Source organism: Balaenoptera borealis, assembly GCF_965194805.1.
Source record: "Balaenoptera borealis genome assembly, chromosome: 11".
Classification (NCBI taxonomy): Eukaryota; Metazoa; Chordata; class Mammalia; order Artiodactyla; family Balaenopteridae; genus Balaenoptera; species Balaenoptera borealis.
The window spans coordinates 40,837,344-40,861,347 of NC_138868.1; the positions used below are offsets into that span (position 1 = coordinate 40,837,344).

General features: G+C 36.2%; 1 protein-coding gene across 15 annotated transcripts in view; it reads left to right on the forward strand.

Moving 5' to 3' along the window:
- Positions 1-24,004, forward strand: part of SOX6 (SRY-box transcription factor 6) — a 618,861-nt gene that overhangs the window by 587,002 nt on the left and 7,855 nt on the right. For 13 of the 15 annotated variants that reach the window (XM_082341482.1, XM_082341472.1, XM_082341483.1 and 10 more), the window contains 2 exons: positions 13,344-13,577; positions 16,122-16,338. In XM_082341482.1, the coding sequence (XP_082197608.1) occupies positions 13,344-13,577; positions 16,122-16,338 (451 nt within the window). The remainder of the gene's footprint in view (positions 1-13,343; positions 13,578-16,121; positions 16,339-24,004) is intronic. The other 2 variants (XM_082341479.1, XM_082341474.1) reach the window with 1 other exon arrangement.

The window sequence follows — 24,004 nt, forward strand, 5'->3', positions numbered from 1 at the left end:
TCCACAGTGGTCTCTGGTTCAAACTTAAATAATGCCTTTCTGCCTGGACTCAACAGCTTGTAAACCCTCTCCTGTGCATACAAATAGCAAATAGATAATAAGTAGAGTATTTTGATGTTCTGTGCTACTTTCAGGTCATTAAAATAAAGAATCACATAAGTTATCTCAGTTGCCCTAGGATCCTGTAGTTGAAATAAGATAAAGGGCTCTGTTGAGCTGTCTGTGTAAAGCAAATATAACTTGAGAATTTAAAAAAAAAAAAAAAAGAAAGTAAACATGGGCAGCAAAACTGCAAGCAGGAGACCCTTGAAAACACAGCCTGGTGTATCACTGGTTAGAATTTCCTTCATTTTGCAAAGCCACGAGCCACATGCATCAGCTCACCACAAAGTCATTAAGCCTTTTTAAGCTCAGATGAAAAACATTAACAAATACCACAAAAGGCTTTAGTATAGGCCCTTTGTTCACTCACATATGGCACTTTATAACTCCTGCGCCACTCTGGTCGTGGTGTTTGTTTAAGCTGCCTCCATCAGGCTGGTCCTGAAAGAACAAAAGACATCTTGAGCAATCCTAAGCAGGAAATGGGCTAATCTAAACATGGTTTGTGACACTTTAAGTAGAATAGAAAGGGGAGGGATTGATTAGTCATTAATGTCCAATTGGCTCCATATGGATGTTGCAATAATAAAGCCTTTTTTCAGAGCAGTAGCAGAGTTATTGAATTAGAGGTTTATGTTTCCTCAGAGCTGACCTTAGGGAATTCCCTTTTGGTTCTTCTTGTTGATCTTTTAAAGAGAATGGAGTTTCCAATAGGAAAAAATAGAAGCCTTATCTACAATAGCACTTGCTCATAATCCTGCAACCAAGGAATGCATTAATTTAGCATTGTTTTAATCCCTGCTGTAATTTCACTCCTTAGTGCTTTCTTTGCATGCTCTTGCATCTTTGGACCAATTAGATAGTGGCATGAACATCATAACTGGTAATAGACTCCTTTAATGTGCTTAACAGTGCAGGGAAATGGCATCCTTACAGGGGGAAAGCAATGTTCCAGCCAAGGAATGGTGGGCTTTGAGATTCAGAGTTATTTCATGTCACTGAATAGTGCCTGGGGTAGCTTTGGTGTAGGAGAAATGCACTAGACTTAAAGTCAGAAGACCTAGGTTCTAGATCTGGCTCTGTTCCTTGTTAGCAATATACTAGCAGCCGGTTATTTCAGAGGCAGGTAACTTACCTCTCTGAGCCTTGGTTTCCTCATCTATAAAGTGAAGTGAATATATTTACCGTCTTACCCATTTCAAAGGATTGTAAGGAGGATTGAGATAATGTATTTACTGAAAGCACTTTGTAAATGTTATTGTAGGTAAAATTCCTTAGTACACGTGGTGTTTCTATTCTGGAAACTGATCTCTGGTCTAGACTAGTGAAAAACATAAACTGTTCTTTAAAAGAATTACTTTGGTACTCTAATTAGTGAAATGTCTGTTTCCAAATTGTCCAGCGGAATTTTTTCTTTATGTGTACACTATATATGTTTATATCTCTATCTATCATCTATCTATCTAATTTATTCAGTAAATTTCATGGTATAGATAAGTTCAATACTTGAGGTAAGTAGGGCATTTGAGGTAGGTAGGGATTAAAGAGCCTTAAAATGAAAATAAGGAAATGAAAATTTTCCTATGGCTTTCCCCTGCATTGAAGAATGCAAATGAAGAATTAACACTTTAATCAAAGTACCACAGGTTATTCATCTTTTGTTGCTGTACCTCTGATTCCTTTTTTTTCTTTAACCAACCTCTAGTTCAGAAGAACTATGCATCCATATTTTGCATTTGCCGTCTTTAAATCATGACACCCATCAGTAAGTCATTCTTTGCTAACCTATCTAGCTAATCCTCTATAAAAGACAGAGCTCAAACTGTACCCTTCCACTGCTGGTATCCCTCCTTCTCTGAAGATGAACACATCAGTTCTCTAATGATTAAGGTTCTCGCTCAGCCATGGAATGTATTTTCCTGCCAAGTAAACCACTAGGATAGCCAAATCATCCATCTCTTTTATTTTCCAAGAAGAAATCAAATTTGAATTTCAAGTAGCCTTCTTATAATGAAAGTAAGTTCACATTCTGGCAGTAAGTTGGAGTGCAAAGTTAGCAGAACTTCCATAATCATAGACAGACAGCTGTCAGCCATCCCTACAACATAGTGAATTAGACCTCTACATATATTAAGATACATTTGGTGGAATAAACTTGGTGAAAAAAATCCAACCTATGTCATATTAATAACTTCCTCCTTTCCTAATTTTTCATGTCTGCTTCTAATATTCCTTCATCTTCTACATTTTTGTTTCTGATGCACTCATGATCATTTTCTCTGTTAACTCAAATGTGTCATGTAACTCTTTCAAAATCCCACAGGAGAAAATTAACTCTTCTGTTGATAGACTAAAGTAGTCTAAAATAGTGTGATTGTCAAGGACCCAATGGTGTATATTATATTTGTCTCTTTTTATTAGTAAGCAACCAATTGTAGCATTTTTGTCCCTTTTAATAATTCTTTTTGCTAAATGAGACTCTTTTTTTATTTTTTTGAGTTCACAATGGCCTGAATATGCCACACACTCAGGTTTACAGAGAAAATAATCTTTCAGAAAAATATCACTTACGTTCGTTTGTTTGGTTTCCTGTTTTACTTTGGTACTTTTGTTTTTACCTTTTTTGAACTAAGCACTGAAATAGTTTTATTTTGGATAGTATCCCATTGTATGTATATACCACAGTTTGTCCATTTTCCAGTTATTCTCAGCCTTTGGTTATTCTGAATAAAAGTGCTATTATATTCTGAAAAGTTCTCATTTGTTTTGGGTAAGTATTTAGGAATGGAATTGCAGGTCATCGATGAATGTATATTTTACTTTAAAAGAAACTGCCAAGCTGTTTTCCAAAATGGTTATGCCACTTTACACTTCTACTACCAATATGTTTGAGTTCCAGTTGCTGCATATCCTTGCCAACATTTAGTGTTGTAATCCATTCTAGTGGGTGCAAAATGGTATGTGGCTTTAATTGCCTTTTCCTGATGACTAATGACATGGAATACCTTTTCATGTGCTCAATGGCCATAACTGTATCTTCTTCTGTAAGGTTTTTTTATGAGTCTTTTTGCCTATTTTTAAATTAGATTGTTTACTTTTTGTTTTTGGTAGAAGTTCTTTATATATTCTTGATACAAGTCTTGTCAGACGTGTATTTTTCCCCAGTCTGGGCCTTAACATTTCATTTTCTTAACAATCACTTTTGATAAGCAGAGTCTTAATTTTGATAAAGTTCAATTTATTATTTTTCTTGTATATTTAGTGCTTTATCTGCCATATCTAAGAATCTTTGCTTACTACAAGGTCACTAAAATATTCTCCAAGATATTCCTTGAGGAGTGTTATAGTTTTTCCTTTTGTTTTAAATTATGATTCACCTCAATTAATTGTTGGGTGTAATGTGTGTTAAGAGGTCAAAGTTTACTTTTTTCCCCATATTTGTCTACTTGTTCTAGCACTGTGTGTTGAAAAAAATGATCATTTTTAATAGCCTAAGTCTTTATTGAAAATTGACCATATATGTGAGGAGGATTTAATTCTAGACTGTCTATTCTGTTCCACTGATCTATTTGTCTATTCTTTTTAAAAAATTTTTATTGTAGTATAGTTGCTTTACAATGTTGTGTTAGTTTCTACTGTACAGCAAAGTGAATCAACTATACGCATACATATATCCCTTCTTTTTTGGATTTCCTTCCCATTTAGGTCACCACAGAGCATTGAGTAGAGTTCCCTGTGCTATACAGTAGGTTCTCATTAGTTATGTGTTTTATACATAGTGTATATGTGTGTGTGTGTGTATATATATATATATATATATATATATATATATATATGATATATATGTATCGATAGTGTATATATGTCAATCCCAATCTCCCAATTCATCCCACCCCCACCTTTACCCCTTGGTATCTATACATTTGTTCTCTATGTCCGTGTCTCTATTTCTGCTTTGTAAATAAGATCGTGCATTCCAATTTTTTCAGATTCCACATATATGCGTTAATATAATACATTTGTTTATTCTTTTAACAATCCCACACTGTCTTTATTACTCTAGTTTTTACAATGTCACAAAGTATTTTTTACTGTAAGTCTTGAAATCAGGTAGTTTGAATCCTCCAAATTTCTTCAAGTTTGTTTTGGATGTTTTTACTGCTTTATTTTTCATATAGTTTTAAAAATCATCTTGTCAATTTCTAAAAACAGTCTTTTGCAATTTTAATAGGATTGGGTTGAATCTATAAATAAATTTGGAAAGAATTGACATCTTAACAATATTGAGTCTTCAGATCCATGAACATGTTGTATTCCTCCATTTATTTAGGTTTACTTTATTGAACTCACAAATGTTATATTGTTTTCAGTGTAGAGGTCTTGCACACTTTTTTGATTAAATTTATTCCTAAGAATTTTATTTTCTGATGCTATTGTGAATGTAAACTTAAGAAATTATTTTTTAAATTGCTGCTAGTATATAGAAGTACAGTTGATTTTTATACTTTTATATTGTATATTGCAATAATGGTAAATTTACTTTTTAGTTCTAGTAATTATTTTGCAGATTTCTTAGGATTTCTATGTAAACAATTATATTATCTATGAATACACATAACATTACTTATTATTTTCCATTTTGCATGCTTTTTATTTCTTTACCTGCAGAAGAATGTTGATTAACAGTGGTAAGAGTGGACATCCCTTGCCTTGCTCTTCACCTTGGAGGAAAGCATTCAGTAGTTCACTATTAAGTATGATGTCCTACAGGTTTTTCTTAAAAGTTCTTTATCAGACTGAGGAAATTCCTATCTATTATTAGTTTCCTGAGAGTTTTTGTCATGAATGGGTATTGCATTTTGTCAAAACCATCTTCTGAATCTATTGTGATTTTTTTTTTTTAAACATCTTTATTGAAGTATAATTGCCTTACAATGGTGTGTTAGCTTCTGCTTTATAACAAAGTGATGATTGTGATGATGATTGTGATGATCATGTTTTTTCCCCTTTGTTTTGTTAAATTACATTGCCTGATTTCAAATATTAAATTACTATTACATTTTAACTTCATTTATCCTGAGATAAATCGTACTTGGTCATGTTTTATTATCAATTTTACATATTACTGGGTTTAATTTGCTAATATTAAGAATTTTTGCACTTATGTTCAAATCTCTGTCAGGGTATGCTGTTACTTCATAAAATGAATTTGGGAAGTATTCTTTCTTCCTCTACTTTCTTAGTTTGTGTAAGACTACTATTAGTTTTTCCTTAAATGTTTGGAAGAATTTACCAGTGAAACCATTTGAGATTGGAGTTTCCTTTGTGGGAAGGTTGTTGGCTATAAATTGAATTTCTTTATTAGCTATAGGAGTATTCAGACTTCTTATGTATTCTTGAGTGAATTTTAGCAGTTTGTGTCCTTCAAGGAATTTGTTCTTTTCATCTAAGTTGTCAAATTTATTGGAATTAAGTTACTCACAATATTTGCTTTCTATCCTTTTAAAGTGAATAGTATCTATAGTGATATCCCCTCTTTCAATCCAAATATTGATATTTTTGTTTTCCCTTTTTGTAGATCAGTCTCACTAGCGGTTTATCAATTTTATTGATCTTTTCAGATTACCAATGTTTGGCTTTGTAAATTGTTTCCTATTCATTGATTTCTACTCTTTATCCATTCTGAAAATCTCCAATTTTAACTGGATTATTTGATTCATTTATATTTAATGTAATTATTAATTTTGATGGGATTAAGTCTTGCAATTTGCTGTTTTTCTATTTGTTCCCTCAGTTTTTGGTTTTCTGTTATTACTTTTTTTCCTTTTGCTTAATTGAATCCTTTTTCTAAGCTACTATTATGAAAACTTTTTTTTTTTAGGGCAGTTTAAGTTTCACAATAAAACTGAGGGAAAGATAGAGATTTCCCATATGCTCCCTGCCTTCACACATGCATAGCCTCTCCCATCATCAACATCCCACCAGAGTGGTACACTTGTTATAATTGATGAACCTATGTTGACACATCATAACCACTCCAAATCCATCGTTTATATTAGGGTTCATTCTTGATGTTGTACATTCCTTGGGGTTGGACAAATGTAGAACATGTATCTATCATTATGGTATACGGAGTGTTTTCATTGCCCCCAAAATCCTCTGTGTTCACCTATTTATCCCTCACTCCCCTTTACAACCACTGATCTTTTTACTGTTTCCTTCTGAATCCTCTTTTTAGTCTTCCATTTGAATTACTGTACTGGTGTTTTAGCTATACCTCTTTGTATTTTTTAAAAAATTGTTTTTTCTAGATTCACTGTTCATTCTTAATTTGAATATCCTTACAGTTAAAATTATACTACTACTCATAAAATAAAGCAACATTTAACATTTACTACCTTTGTCCTTTGTGCCAGTGTGCTATTTTTCTCATGTGTTTTACCTCTTCATATATTATAAACCCCATGATGCAATGTTGTATTAAATAGTCCCTTGTCTTTTAAAAACATTAAACAATCAGCTGTTTATTATGAAATCCAGAGAAGAAAAAAAGTTTCTTAATTTAGTCACATATTTATCATTTTCAATGCTCTTCTTTTCTTCCTATATACCTAAGTTTCCATCAGATGTTATTTCTCTTCATCTTGAATAATTTCCTTGAATGTCTCTTTTGGTATGGGTCTGCAGGTAATGCATTCTCTCAGCTTTTGTCTGAAAATGTATTTTACATTCATTTTTGAAGCATATGTTCATTGGGTAAGACTACATTGATTTTTTTTCCTTTAGCAGTCTAATGATATTCCATAGGCTTCCAGTCTTCATTGTTTCTAATGAATAATCAGCCATAATTTGCATTATTGTTTCATTGTATATATTATGTGTCCTTTTTCTCTGGCATTTTCCGTTTGTCTTTGGTTTTCAGCAGTTTGACTAGTGTTTAGGTATGGTTTTCTTTGTATTTATTCTGCCTGCATTTGTCTGAATGTCTTGAACCTGTAAGGTGATGTTTCTCACCAGATTCAGGTAATTTTCAGCCCGTGTTAATTCAAATATTTTTCAGTCATGATTCTCTCTCCTCTCTTTCTAGAACTCCAGTTACACTTAGGACGATATATTGTTTTACATATTGCAAAGTCTCTGCTTACTTTTTCAGCTTTTTTTCTTTCTGTTTTTGAGACTAGCTAATTTCTTTTGATGTATTTTTAAGGTCATTGACCCTTTATTCTGCACTTGAAAATGCTATGAACTCCATTCCGTGTATTTTCATCTCAAATACATCTTTCAGTTCTAGAATTTCCATTTTTCATTTTATAGTTTCATTTCTCTGCTGAGTTCCCCCATTTATGCATTAATTATGATATTCTTTTCCTTTATATCCTTGAACATATTTTTAATGGCTACTTTAAAGTCCTTGTTTGCTAATTACACTGTTTGAGCCATTGCAGTTTCTTTCTGTTGATTTTTTTTTGGGGGGGGTGTCTCTGGGTCACATTTTCCTGGGTGTTTGCACAACTAGTGTTTTTTTTTTTTTTATTATACATTGTACAGTGTGGATTATAAATTGTAGAGACTCTGGCTTCTATTATCTTCCTCTGTTAAGAATGTTTATTTTTGTGCTAGGAGGCAGTTAAAATACTTGCTGGTCACATTGAACTTGTGGAGGCTTAGTTTTGCACTGTTAGGTAGTGACTGTTTGAGTTTTGTCTTCAGTCCTAAGATGAATCCTTAGTCTTGGCATACAGTCTTTATTCCTAAAGAGTGGCGCTCTGGGGTTTCAGTGGAAAGCCTGAATTTTTCATGAATACTTTCTAACTTGGTAGGATTCAACTCCAAATTCTGTTTCCCTTGCAGTGGGCATCAGCTGAAATTTCTGCTCAGATTTTTCAGATATACAGCCCTGGTTTCCACCAGAATCATTGAAGTCATCCCTATACATGTGAAGTTCAGGTGTCAGGCACTCAGAAGCCTCAAACTGTCTCTTCTGATACATTAGGCCAAGTAAGACTGACTTTCTGTTTGCATTCTAGCCACTCCATGCTACTCAGACTGGGGAGTGTCTTCATGGAAAAACTATGAAAACAGGGGGTTTACTCAGTGACATTTCTTTCTTTCTAAGATTGAATCCTCTGCAGTTTCTTCTTAATTTTGGTAGATCTCAAGTACCTTCAACTGGTTGTTTTTTTCATATTTTCTCCAGCATTTATAATTATTATCTGCTTGAAAGTTAGTCTGATATACGTTATTCTGCCATTACCAGAACTGGATCCCAGAAGAGAATCTTTTGTGCTATATATTACTTATATTACATTCATTCTGTCTGACAAAATGTAAGTTTTAATGGGCCTGTGAGGAGGTATTTATTCACCTTATTTTTCGGTATTCTTTATTGCCAATTCACTGGTAATCATTGAGACTATTCAGTCGTAATTTCTCATTTAGCTTCCATTTTGATCTCTTGTAGAACACATTTGTTCATGTCACTACCCTGCTTTTTTATAATAAAAACCTTAAAGACTTCTTGGCTTTGAAGTCAAGGTAGTTAGCAATCTTGCCCCTACTTACTTTCCAAATTTAATCTCTTGGTATTCCCCTATTTTTTAAAAAAAAACTCAAGCCATAGCCAGATTCTTTTTATTCCCTAAAACCCTCTGTGCTTTTGTTATAACTCTGTGCCTTTATATTCACACATTCTCCAACCTAGAATACTTTCACACTCATACCTGCCGGTAAATTCTTACTCTTCCTTTAAGATACTGCTCAAGCAGTACTTCCTCTCTGAAGCTTCCGCGTTATTCATCTCTGTCCACTCCAACAACGTAAATAGCTTCCCTTCTCTGCTTTCATAGTACCTTGAAATTACCCATGTTAGCACTTACACTGTTTTGTAATTTTCTATTTATGCATCTGTTTCCCACCCTGGACCAAATTCCTTAAAAACAAGGCACATGTGTTATTTATCTTTGTATACTCCATCACAATGCTGGGTACATCTGAAATTTGTCAGAAGTGTTTGCTGAATTGATGCATAAATAAATGATTCCTAAGCACATTATAGAATTTGCTAGAGTTCCTCCTTAGGGAGAACTTTATATATGCACAAATCCACACAAAACGCTTACTCATTCACTCACATAACCCTTGGCATTTACCCAGGAAGGGGGCCTCTCTAGGATTAGTTCAGGACTATTGCCATAGGCTATGATGGTTAAACTGGCCTTCTTTCCAGCCCACCTGGAACAACTCAACTTTCTGTATTCTCTTTCAATCATTTAAATCACAGATCCCTAAGAAAGTTTTTGCCTTGGCAGTTTCTGTTTTTTCCTCATAGACTTCTTTTTTCATCTAACTGAAAGTTTGCCTTTACACAGACTGTGATATGGGAGATGAAGGATGAATTAAACTCAGGGAAATAGAGAGACCAGGAATTCCTGGAGTAAAGGGGACCAGTGCTTTCTTCCCTTGTTGCCTAGTGTGGTACTGTTGACCTTCCGTTATTTAGGAATGGTGTTGCTGGTAATTAAAGACTCTTAGGTCAGGTGGAAAGCAGTAGTCTCCAAGTACATAGCTGTAGGTCTAGGCTTCTTCCAACTGCTTTCCATGAGAAGACATATTATGAACATTGAACTCACAAATGACTCCTCTGCTATTAAAAGTAAAAGAATCTGCCTCTTAGAATTATGAGCAATTCCGTAGGATAACTCTGGATTCTGACACAGAGCATTGGTTACTTTAGAACGAATTGCCTCCCCCCCACCCCTTTTTAACTTGATGTTATTTCTGAAAATAAATGAGCAGCATGAAGTCACATTTGATATGTAGATTCTAAAGTTAAGTATAGCAGAGAGTCAATTTTAGGCTTCAAATATTCAGACTAATAGCATACCTTTTAAAAATAATTCTATATTATTATATAGAATTTTCCTTATCTGTTTAAAAGGGATTTCCTAAAATACAATCTCTTTTTAAATTTCTGAGTTTATACACATATATACAGTCATATGTATTTTTATTGCTACAACAATAATTCCCTCACCAGTTTGTTTCATGAAGCAGTTTTGGGAAGTTAAGGAACACTTTCTAAATATTCTTTTGATGTTATGGCCCCTTTATATTTTCTTAAAATTCTGACTCTGATCATATATCAGATCCAATTTAAAAGTAGTTTCAAAACTTTTGGTCTCTCTGGATAAGTCTCTTCTTCTTCCCAAATCTTGGTTCATTAATACAACATTTCTAGTTTCAACTTGGAATGTCCCATTCATTTTGCAGTTGACTCTGCTTGGGAGAGAGAAAAGGAGACAAGAAAAAAAACATGTGCATACACCCTGGTGTTTTCTGTTTTCCCTTTCTTAATTCACATTTTTATACTATGTACTGTACTTGAATTTCTCAATTTCTGGGAGTATTTCTTGTGAGACTAGAGATCTGCTGTGTAATTAATTCAGTGTCAGTGTCATGTAAATAATATGTACTATGGGAGGACAGACAAGGTCAGTGTAGGACAGTTGGTAGGGTGGGACCTGAACTCTATTCCTTGGAGAGGGTGGAATTTAGTCAGGTAGAAGTGAGTAGGAAGGATATGTTAAGACTACAGTATGGAATGAGAGGGAGAGAGATTGGGTTAGGTATGGACATGTCTGGGAGAATCAATTGGTATGGAGTAGAAGATCTACTAAAACCAGAGTCTAAAAATCTACGATGATCAGTCTGTAGGAGATTAAAACTGCCGTTAACAATGAAATACATCTTGTAAGTGAATAAATAAATGGAAGCTGGCTATTTGGTGTTGCTAGAGGTGAAGAAAAGCTATGACAGTAAAAGCAGATCTCAAATGTTAATCACCTGTAGCATAGTCGTTAACTTAGAATAATATTGAAATGTTTTTGCATCTGACATTCTCCACAAGCCTGTCTCCTTTTATATGTATGCATGCAAGTATATAAATTGCTGAATTCATGTCAGTTGTAAAGTAATGGCACTGAGGGCATCATAAATTATCATGGTGATCCTTAGGAGAAGACACTATCGTATCTGAATGAGTGTTTCACTTCCAGAGTAATGTATGCCTTCATCTGGCCCAGCAGTCAGCATTTTGCCCTGTGTTGATGGATATTGTCAGCTGGAAGCTACACTACATTTCACTGCACAATAAACATGGCTGTCAAACCCATATAAAGTGAAATCAATTTATCCTGTATGGTCAGTGCATTTTAAATGAAATTAATGTACTGTGGGTATGGTGGCAAAAAGGTAGCATATTAGTTATGCATCTTGGGATCTGAGACTTTTCACGTAAGGGATCAGTCTGTCTAGTCGGCCTAAAAGAAAGGCTGTTTATAAAATATTTTATTTTGCACGGTCTTCAGAAATGGGCCCCTCTGCCCTTCATGTTCAGAAAAGAATTGACAATATTAGCCAGTTCAGCCCTTTTATTCTGTCTTTTGTTTGCAATAAACGATGACCATATATGTCAAATAATAGTGCACTTTAATGTTCTAATTTATTTCTAGCTTTGACACAAACAAATTTCTAGTTAATCAAGGTAGCTAGAAATAGAGTAGAAGGGCAGAGATGGATTGGGTCATGTTGTTCCTGTATAATCACTCCACTGAGCTGAGAGGATTTACTTTTTCCAAAATGTAGGTGTAGATGTAGGTTTTAATGTATATTTTGCTTCTAAACTTTTGGGAGTAGACTTTCCTGTTTGTGCAGTAGAAGCCCTGGCTGAGGCCATCAGTCCAACTTTACATTTAACTATAGGGGTTCTCAATCTATAGGGAGATATATAGTAGTTGCCACCTGTAAAGCACACATCAGTGTATCATGCTGGTAGGGGGTATGAAAGCAAGCAAGAGCTATGTTCATTCATTGATTCATTTATTCAACCATTCATTAATTGAATGTATTTTACTAACTGAAACTCTGTATGCCATGTGCTTTATTGGAACCTAGGGATACAGCAGTGAAGGAGAGCCAGTTCCTGCCATATCCTCAAGAAGGTTTCAATCTAGTAGGTTACTATGGTCACTTCTTTGGAAACTATAAAATGTCAGGAATTTAGACATAGTTTCATAGGGGATGTTAAAGAACTACCCTCACACAGCAGAAAAATATATCAGGACCCTTGAAATGCCTGCCTTTTAGTCTACTACTTTTGCATATGAGTTGAAAACTGAACAATCCTTTACTTAATAAGTATTTGAGTATCTATTACATGGAAAACCCTGGGGATACAAAAATGAGTGCAACATAAACACTAACTTTAGGGGCCTCATATTCCTGGGGATGGAATGGAAATGTTAGAGAGAGATAGCCACATAAGCAAGTAACTTCTTTGGAGCACGTAACATTAAAAGAAAGAGGAATGAATGCATCCTGGGAGGCATCATTGCAAATGCCCTTCCTTTGGCTTGAATTACCCTTCCCATCCGGTCTTTACTGTCCCCCCCCCCCAATTCACGTGCTAATTCCTATTCATCCTCTAAGACTCAGCTTAGATGTCACCTCTCCTAGGAGGCATTAGCTCACTCTCCCGTCTGCTGGCACCCTCTTGATGCCCTGTTTACTTCAGTATTAGAGCACTTACCATACACTCTGTTACAATTGTCTGTTTGGGGTCTGTCTCCTCCCTGAACTGTGAGCTCCTTTAAAAGCAGGTGCTGTTTTATTCACTTTTGTATACCTAGCACCTGGCATAAAGCCTAATGCATAGTAATTGCTCAGTTAATAGTTATCATTGGATTACTAATTAATTCATGAAACACACCACATTTGAATAGGCCTTAAAGAATGAGTGGGATTTAGCATGAAGAAGTAGAAGGGGCTTCCAGGCAGTGAGGGGAGCACTGGCCAAGGCACAGTACTGTGGAAGAGAGTTCTATTTGGGGTAAGAGATAGTTTGAAGTGGCTGCAATGTTTGTCAAATGAGGCTAAAATGATAGGTAAGAGCCTGCTTTTGAAGGGAGAAATCACGCAGGAAAGGCTACCTGGAATTGATTGTAGTAAAAATGTACTAGGTATATAAAAACATGCAAAATTAATTCTGCCCAGTGTGTCTTTGAGGCCTACCTCAGAAGAGCCTGTAGAACTGTCATCTAAAACTGTCTTCTGCTTCCAAGAGTTCATTTAAAAAGAAGAGAAGGGCCTAGGGAAAACAGCTGAACCAGGTGGCAAGCTATGTTAACAGTCTCCAGATAATAATGCTTTGCACCCATCTTGTTCTTCCTGCCCTGACATTACAGGAAGTAAAGCAATGAATGGCTCTGCAGCTAAACTACAGCAGTATTATTGTTGGCCAACAGGAGGTGCCACTGTGGCTGAAGCACGAGTCTACAGGGATGCCCGTGGCCGGGCCAGCAGTGAGCCACACATCAAGCGACCAATGAATGCATTCATGGTTTGGGCGAAGGATGAGAGGAGGAAAATCCTTCAGGCCTTTCCTGACATGCATAACTCCAACATTAGCAAAATCTTAGGTGAGTGCAGCCGCCGATGCTGATCTTCTAACGAGCGGAAAGAAGGGGCCTAATGTGACACCTAAGGGAGACTGTGGTTTGCGGAAGTTAGGTGGAGCTCAGCAAGCTGCCCCAGGAGACTGTCATCATCTCTGCATTCCCCACCCTGCACCGTAGCATTTAGGTTTAGGAGTTAGTACATCCACCAGGTGCCAGGTCAGGACTGACTAAAAACTTATTTTAGAGACAAAACTATTTATTGTATGTGTTAATAGGGCAACTCTGAAAGGTCACTGCAAAATAAGAATCATGGAGACAAGCTTTACCTCCTTTTCTTAATTCAGTCTTTTAAAATCCGTAAGTTGCTGTGAAACCCTGGAAACACTCATAGACCCTACAGTTTTCTGCTTTAGAATTCTTGGGCTCATATGTCCCTCTGAAAGAACTCACCAAGGGCTAGGGGTGAGCCCCCAAATAGTGTGAAATTTATGGAGTGTAGAACAGTGCCTCTAATGATAACTTTAAAACTTGTAAAATAAAACTACATTTACTTTAATAAGATATGACTAGTTCAAATTTCATAGCAGTGAGTTGAACACAGAGACCACAGGGCAGAGGCCCATTTTGTGGTAACTTGCCAGAGTGATTCTCCCGTTTCTCCGGATTAAACTCAAGCCTTGTTCTATTAGTGTAAAGCTTGCCTAGTGCAGATTATACAGTTTGGAACTATTGTGCTTAACATATTGAACGTATTTTATTCAACATGCAGCATTACAGTCAACATGTTTCCTCTTTAAAAAGAAAAAACACAGAAGGCACTGTTCTACTTAAGCTGTCATGATGTGACAAAATCTCAAAGGCAGCCGTTTAAGAAGCCGAAAAACATTAGAGACTTAAACTGTGGTTTTCATTTTTTAAATGTTTTGTTCAAAAGCAATAAATATTTAACCTGAGTAAATATCAATGATCTGGACATACACAAATACACATGTTTTGTCACTGTATAAATAATTTAACTTGATTCTGAGACATTTTGAGGCAGCAACCCCTAAGAAAATTTTAAAGATACGTAAGATCAAATAGTGTTGAAATGTTAAAATACAAGTTTTTCCTTTTTTTCTTTTTGACTTTTGAATTTCAAGATGGATACTAAATGTCATTACAGGTAAGTGGGGTTTTATTTTTAGAGTTTCAGAGATATACATAGGGGCATTATTCTTATAAATTTAAATACCTTTCAAACCAAAATGGTCCTAATATATATATTAAAATTTTTTCTAATTAATAGACATTCAAAAGAAAATCATTATTTCTCTGTCCCTAAATTTTGATATCTAACTTTGAAATTTTCCCTTTTTGGCCATTTTATTAGCAGTATGAGTAAGCTCTCCAATGGGCACAGAACCTCTCTGTTTCCATTTTGGCATCTGTGGGGAATCTATATTATTGGTGGGCATTCATGAAAAAAATTAAGAGTATAGTAAGTATATTCATTAAAATGTAAACTTTTAAGCACAAGAATTTTAAGAGCACCAAAAACCTTAACTGGGGCTTTAAGCTGCTGGGAGCCACCCGAACACAGAGAAGCTTGTCCATGTAGACTCTCTACACAACTTTTGCACAACAATCAGGAAAAACAGGAATGGATGTGCTATTAAAACAGACCAGGATATTGCTGGCTGCAGAGAATATTTGTACAACTTTTCCATTTGTTTATGTATGAAAAATCTCCACTGAAGAATAGCTGACATCCAGTCAGCACAGCTGTTACCGCTTTATTCACCAGCGAGACACAAAAATGCAATTTGATACACGTAAAAAAACACATCCCTTCTTCGTCAAGTGTTTAGATAATTCTTTATAAACAATATTAGAGGAGTGAATACTTTTCCTTCTTCCTGTATAAACCATATTAAAAATTTTTGTACTTTCATTGGTATGGTTTTGAATGAATGTTTATAGTACTTGAAAATGGTATATATATATATATATATATATATATAATTCCACTGTACCTTCCGGTTCTAAAGCTATAACTTCTTAAGTAGAGTGTAGGCTTTTTAATTACCCTAGGCCAGGGGATACAGTGTGCACCTTAGGTTTTTATATTTGGAAGAATATCAACATCTGCTAACATCTTATCAAAGGACAGCTTCACTAAAGGTGGGAGATGTTTGAATTTCTGGAACCAAGAGAGTTTTTCCTGAGAATTCTATCATACTCCAAAGTGTACTTAGGAAGTTTAGGTTTTTAACCCTAGGCAGATGGATGGGGAAACGACCTTGGTGTAGGAGACGATCTTAAGCAGCAAAGACATGTTTTAAAGCAATATACTTATTGTAGCATCAGCTTTAAGTTATTGAGAGAAATAATATAATAAATGTATCACATCCAAATTATTCTTTGCTCTATAGTCTAAAACACTAGTTGTGTGGCTCGATGGTATGTGGTCATAGGCGCTACTCAGAGCACGGGTGAGTGAAGTGGTGGGAAGGTATATCTAGTTATTTGCCAGGAGTACGTTGCCTTGACCACTTGGGTACTTAAGGCTATTTTTATGTCTAGGGTCTCGCTGGAAATCCATGTCCAACCAAGAGAAGCAACCTTATTATGAGGAGCAGGCCCGGCTAAGCAAGATCCACTTAGAGAAGTACCCGAACTATAAATACAAACCTCGACCGAAACGCACCTGCATTGTTGATGGCAAAAAGCTCCGGATTGGGGAGTATAAGCAACTGATGAGATCTCGGAGACAGGAGATGAGGCAGTTCTTTACCGTGGGGTAAGTGTTCCTGCATTGAACCACCTGGGCTGTCCTGCGGTAGGAAACCACAGGACGGCTACTGGCAGTGTTTTGGGGAAGGAGATGAGGGAAGGGAAGAGGTTGTGACACACCGAAGGGGCCTGTCACAAGCGCACAGCCTTGCAGCATGGCTTCTGCTCAAATCAAAACAAACAGGCGACAGATCACTCCCAAATGATAACCCCTTTCATTGTCTCTCAGACTAATCTAGGATGTCCAGTGCCCACACACAGAGTTTCTGGTAGTTTATTTAAGCAGACACACAGGGAGAAAAAAAGAGTAAAAACTAACCTTAAGAAATCCCCAGAAGCTTTCCAGCTTCTCTGGGTGGTGCTTCTGACTCTAATCACAATAGTCTGCTTTTGTTGTGGGATTTACCACAAGATAATTGGCCTTGACATTGGTTAGAGGACCTCATTTTTGGCATAAGATCCAGAACTCCTGTTGCAGTAAATTATTCTGTGGTAGAAGCAGTAACAATGTGGATTTTCTTGCTTAAATCAGAAACTAGACATGTTTTTGATATCTTCAAGTCTGATTTCATGTCATTTTGTTTAAAAATTAGGTAATAGATTTCTGGTATAAATTTCGACTTGGCTGACTGGCTGTCTGCACTCGAAAGAGGCCTCTTGTAACCACAGTGGTCAGCAGAGCGGGGTGCAGATGTCTGTAGGTTCCAGCATACTCAGACCTAGCAGCACAGGGGTGGCAAACCAGAGGGCCGTCTGGAGGCAGTGGCCTGAGGCAGCTGGCATCAAACTGGGGAGACACTTGGGAAAGGGCTTGAGAGAGAGAAGTGGAGGAAGCAAAAAGGAAGCTGTGTTCACTGTTAACTGGAAGGGGAATTGAGGCGCTGTGCTGTGCCAGGGAAACAAGAAAGCTTCGCTTGGAGGTGAAGGAAAGAGATGCCTTAAAGGAGGAGTAAAGAACCATTTATTTTTAAGGACACTCAGAAAATAACCTCATGAAACACAAGGCTGGTTTCAGAAGCATGTGTTTAAAAACATACAACTAATTTGGAAAAGTAAATAGTCAGAATACAAAAAAAAACACACAACAAAAATAGGCCAATGAAAGCAGTCTGGGTCACTATACAATACGCTAGAGTGTTCTGGGGAGGAGCATCGGCTTCGGCGTTTGACCACTGAGTTTCAGACACTGTGCGACCTATTTGGGCAAGTTATTTAACTTTTCTAAGCTTCTGTTTTCTCATGTGTGAAGTGAAACGAATAATAGTACCTATCTCATACGATTGTTGAGAGGATTCAATGAGGCAGTGCTTTTAAAAGTACTCTGTATAATGCTTAGTACAATATCAATAAAAGTGAATTCCTGTCATTATTATTACGATTAAATATGGATTTACTATCAGAGTAAAACTATATTTTGTATCACACTAGATAATCAATGAATTTCTTTACACTGTGGCAGAACCTTTTCGAGGTAAAGTGAGGCTTAAATCACTTTGTTATTTGAGGATCCCAGTGTATCAACAGATGAAGACATGCCAAAATAGGATATCAAATTCTTCTGTGTTACAAATGTTTGCATTTTAAAAAGTAATGCCTTTAACACCAAAAGTACAATACAATATCATCGGGCTACTCACATGCTAATTAGAGAATTGATGAAATATACCAAGTCACAGTGCACTCTAGGAAGTATAGTTGTAGGTAACAAAATATAAATTTAAGACTGTGTAGTGTCTTCTTTTAATCCTGTTAGTCTATCTCTGAAAATGTATATAGTCTCTTTTGAACGGAGAATCAAAAGTTTAAATTTGAGATGTTTTGTCATTCCCACCCTTCTCTCAGTCATGTCCCCTGTGTTGCTTAGTGGGTCTCTTTTGCCATAGTCTGGAAGATTATCAAAGGTACCATTTTAGTTCCCTGATACTTACTTGAAAATATGAGATGCAGTAATTCTATTTAATTTAGTCCCCTTTACCAAAGGGCACATTGATAACAGCTCTGGACCGAAATACCTCAACACATAACAATGCATGTAAAATGAAACTCTAAAACAACTCAATAGCATCTACCACTTATTGAATGCCTACTGTATACGAGGTGTTTTCGGTATACAAAGTACATAATCCTCTAAATAAGATAAAGAAATCGAGGCTTCAAGAGGTCCTATGGCTACTGAAAGGTGAGCAAGAGCAAAGGATTAAGTCAGGTCTCTGCCTCTGTCATTCCAAATGACTGAGGAATTGTCTTTACAACACTGCTCCAAAATATGCCTCATAGTCCTATTCTGCACAGTTGTCAGTAGGACTGTGCCCTTTGAGGAAGAGCTCCTAGAACCTAGAGAAAATAATGTATTTTGTTGCGGTATACAGTAGCATAAAAGGAGCTTTGAAATTTAGAGAGTAAGGATTCTGATGGCGTAGAGGTCCTTTGTGGAAGGCTCATTTTAGACTGTGGAATAGGGCTACGGATGTGCAGGCAATGGCCAGAATATCTTATTCTTTAATCTCCAATGCTGAGTATTATCCTCTGCCCAGTTTTGATAACACTTGCTACATAAAGCCAGGTATTATTTCCACTTAAGGATTCATATTCTCTTTTAAGTAGTTGTATTTGATAGATTATTAACTCCCTGGGATTCATCTTTGCAAACTGATCTTCATTAGATATGAGGTTATTTACAAGAGGGAAAGACAAACAAGAAATTCAAAGCTTGCTATTGACTTCTTGAGGGAATGGGGGTGAGGTCAATTTTTATAGCTGATTTTGAAAAGATGTGCATAACTTTCAAGCCAATAAAATTACATATATTGCTCAACATTGTCATGCATTTTACTGATGATACAACTGGAAATTTAGTGAGTTACGTTTTTTTTTTTTTACTTAGCTATTATGAAATGAATTTATCAATATATGAAATGGAGTAATGTTAGCTCTAACCTTGGATTTAACCCCTTCAATTGATAGATTAAGTATCAGAGTTCTGTAATAATCCTGATAGGAGTACTATTAACGTTAAGATGATACTTATTAGGGTACATATAGCTACAACAATGTCTTTTCCCAAAGAACTATGGCCAAATGTAATGTATTTCCAATTTATTTGAAGCTTATTCAGTAATTTACTTGTGAGCTAATAGAGAATTATGCAGATACTAAAAACTATTAAAATTGGGGGCTACTTTTTGAGTAACAATAATGGTAAATTATTGAATACTTACTTATGCTGAGTGAATTATACAGATTATTGCAGATACAACAAACTTATAAGATAGGCACTATCATCCTCTCTATGAGGTTGAAAAACACAATATTCAGAGATGTTAAATAATTTGTCCAAGTCCACACAGCTAGTAGATAGCAGAGCTGAGATTTAGACCAGGCTTATGTGAAACATATTTCCTTTTCACCATTACACATACCTCTCAATTAGCGCCTACAAATTTCTTAGAGGCTGTATAGTGTAGTGGTTAAGAATGTAAATTCTGGAGCCAGACTGTTCTGGCTCAAATACTAGCTCTGCTTCTTCCTGGCTCTAGGAACTAGTGCATAGCAATTCTTATTCCTCTGAACTCTCCACTTGCCCTTGGGAAACTTATTTAAACTCTGTGTACCTCAGTTTCCTCATATGTAAAATGGGGATGACAATAATACCTACAACATCAGACCTTTCTGAAGATTGAATAACTTAATGTATCTAAAGTGGTTGGTACAATGTCTGGCATATAGTAAGTCCCAAATTAGAGTAAATATTATTATCCTAGAGAAATGATGCTATGTGTCAGGTATGTATTTCATATTATAAAGAATTATGTTCTACTGCATTGTGGTGTAAGTGATTTGAACATTTGCCATTTTGATCTTAATCTCAAAGAGGTTGAGTAAAACCTATAAGATACTTACAAATTTAACTGAGGAGCATAGACTAGACATGCTATTTTTAGCATTGTCCTCCTGTAGAGAAAGCCAGATTAGAATCTCTAGTAGGTAATGTAAAAAGATGTGCAATTTATAGGTTTAATCTCCTAATGAAGCAAACTTCGTTGCCTTCATTTATAGATACTGTAAAAGTCTAAAGGATCAGCAAACAGGAGCTTTGACAACATAAATAAATAGTTCCATTGCAATGGGCAAAGCTAGACTCTACTCCAGGACTCTTCTTGCGATTTGGAAACCATGCCACAATGCTGGGCTCTATCAGGAACAGCTCAAACTCTTTACTTGGGCTGGGAGGGGGGGTTCTTAGCCATCTCTACTCGTATCAGCTGCATGTGTGTACTTTTACAAATATCTACAACTTTTGTTTTGATGTGCACATTCATTATTTGTAAAGCCCAGTACTTGCCAGCTATTCCTGTTTGTGAAATCTGCAGTGTTTGAATTTTGACTTTGCAATTGATCTGTAAAGGAAGGAAAAATGCTTTCTAGGAAAGTAATTTCCGATAGACAAAGCTTGAGCCTGCTGGCCAGATTTTCCATTTTGTTAATTGATTAGTCAGTCAGTTGGTAAGGGCCTATTTGAAACCAGCTGTGTGCCTAGCACTGTACTAAATTAATATAGTACACGAGGCATTAATTCTGTACCCAGTGAGCTTTCAGAGAATGCTATAGTCAGAGAAGCCAGACATATACATGAATAGGTTAGCAAATAATAGTTTGTTGTACACACATGCACACACAGAATACGTTGCATGGTGCGCCACATAATGTATAATGGAATACTAATTTTGATTATATAGACAAGAGCAAGTAAAGCTCTGAGGGAGGGAGATTACTATGCATTAGGGCCACACGTAGGCCATTCTTGAGGAAGGGGACTTGAGGTTTGGGTAGGGTCAGGCTGGTGGAAAGTACAGGTAAAGATTCCTATTTTAGCATGAAGGAGAGCATGAACACATGAGGGAAATGTGAAAATGTTCAGTAATAAATAAGGAGGCCATCCTAGGAATTTCTTCTGGCAGTAAGAAATGTAAAATATGTAGGGTGAAATAATATTTTGGAAACTCTTGAAAGCTGGATTTCTTCAATTATAATTACCTATGCTCACTTAATGTTTTTAGTCTCTTTTTATGCTGATAATGGCGATGAGGAGCAGGACCAACATGACAGTTAGCGTATGATTCTGCATCCACGGGATCAGTGGTCACATAGAAGTGGCCTCAGAAGTCATGTCCTTCAAACAGCCAGCCATTGTAGGAGTGCTTTCTAAGTTTAGCTTGAACTCTTTGAGGGCTAGAGAGCTCACCACTTTCCAAGGGAGCTAGTTTCTTTGTGGAATACCTCCTAATGCTAGAAAGTTCTTTCTTCTTAAGTAGGCCATACTCTGCCTTTCTGCTACTTCGTAGATGGGTTCTGATCCTCTTCTTTGGTCACTTCTGGAACAAATCTCTTCCTTTTTTGTGAAGAAAATCATTCAAGCATTTAAAGATGATTATATTCACATTCCTTCTCCACCACCCTCTCTCTCATATATCTAAGCTCATTATATCTTTTCTTCTGTAGAACAGGTAACCCAGACTTTTCATTTGTTTTCCTTCTCATTCACTAGTTCATTCATTCATTCCATGTATTCAACAGATTTTTGTTGAGTGCTTCCTATGTTCCAGGCACTGCTTAAGCTCTGGGACTACATCAGTGAAAAATCCTATCTTCATGAAGCTTCCATTCTAGTGGGGGATGTCAGACAATGAATGAGTGAATGAATGAATAAATAAATAAGTAAATATCAAACAGTAATAAATGCCTTAGAACAAAGTAAAGGAAGGAAAGGGGTAGGGAGCTTTAGAGGATGGATTGCAATTTTAAACTGAGTGGCTATCGAAAACCTCACTGAGAAGATTCACTTGAGCAAAGACCTGAGGAGGTGAGGGAGCTAGCCATACAGATACCTGGGAGAACTAGGCAGAGAGAACAGCAATTGCAAAGATCTCAGGGAGAGGTTGTGCCTGGCTTGTTCAAGAAATACTGAGGCCAGAGCAATAGGAGCAGAATGAGTAAGTGGGGTGAGTACTAGATGTCAGAGGTGGTGGAGAGCCACATGCTGAAAGGACCTGTTGGCCATTGTGAAGACTCTGAATTTGAATCTGGGTCAGATGGAAAGACATTGAAGAGTTACAAGCAGAAGAGTATTGTGATCTGACTTAGGTTTTAAAAAGATCACTCTATCTACTGTGTTGAAATATTGTCTGAAGCGGATGTGCCCTGAACTAAGGAGGCAGGCTCTTACAGTAAACCAGATTAGCATTGATGGTGGCTTGAACCAGGTTTGTAGAGGTAGAGGTGGCAAAAGTGGAGGGATTTTGGATATAATCCAGTAGGATTTGCTGATGGATTAGATATAGGGATATAGGATTGGCCCCAGCAGTCAGAAAGATGAAGTAATCATTAACCAAGATCTGAAAGGCCATGAGAGGAGCCCAGTACATGGGAGAATGATCAGGAGTTCAGTTTTGCACCTTTATTTATCTCTCAGGCTTATTGTGAGGATTAAAGGAGATAATGTGGAAACATCTAAGCATTGTCCATAGCACATAATAAGAGGTCAATTCAAATTTATTTAATACATATATAGATATTTTGATTTTAAAATACTGCAAAGAAATGACCATCTATTCTTTGCAAAAAGAAAATGTCCTTCATGAAAAGAAAATGTATCATTTGATAGTTTGCATATGGTATGTAGAATTTATATTATAGATTAGCTCACCATATTGGGAAATCTGTAAAATGGGTTAATAGTGCAGTAAAAGTTTTCACTCTACACTCATTACGCGACTAAGGCAAAAATATTTTTATTGCAATTATCCAAATTCAGTAAAAAGTTTAATGAGGTGCTTACTGCCTTGGGTAGGTTAGTATAAAATTTAATTTGTGTTAATTTTCCCAAAACTTAGGAAGCAAGAAGTATACTGTTTTTAGAATTTGATTCTATGAAAGCAAAAACAGTATCTTATCAGATGTTTCTATACATAGATTTAGATTCCTCTATCATCTTCTTTGGGGCAATCAAAAAATCACCACGAGCATCATAGAAAATGCATCAATATCAGGCACTTAGTATCAACTGGATACCTACAGGCTCTACAGAAATCAGGAATTTTTATGGGATATAGTGAGCATAGTGTATCTGTATATTGAATATCTAGAAAGGAAAGAGTGATGGAATTCAAGTCAGGTGACCTAGGTTCAAATCCCAGCAGTGCTGATTATTGAATGCAGGACCTTAAGCAAGGCCTCATTTTCTTCATCTGAAAACTGGGCATAATGATACCTCATGGGGTTGCCATGTTAACTGAATGAAGTTAATATATATGTAAATATTTATATATTATGTTAGTCAAAGGTTAAGGCATCATTATTATGCCTCCTAGTGTTTGAAAGAGGTTGTTAAAGATAGCATTATCAGATATCCCACAGTGTGATTCTAGGCCATTTCCATCATTTCTCCTTCTACCAGGCTGGAAGGCATGCAGACCTTTTTGAGAAGTTATGCTCCTTCGGGATGTGTCAAAGAATAGCTGGTAACTAAGCTAGCTCTTCACAAATTCAGAGTATTTTGCTTTTAGACTGAGGTGGATAAAAGTTTCAGTGTAGGGGGGTCAGTAAGAATGCTTCAAGTGATGGACTGACCTGAGGCCAAGTATTAACAGGTGGAAGGACTTTCCAGGACTTCCCTG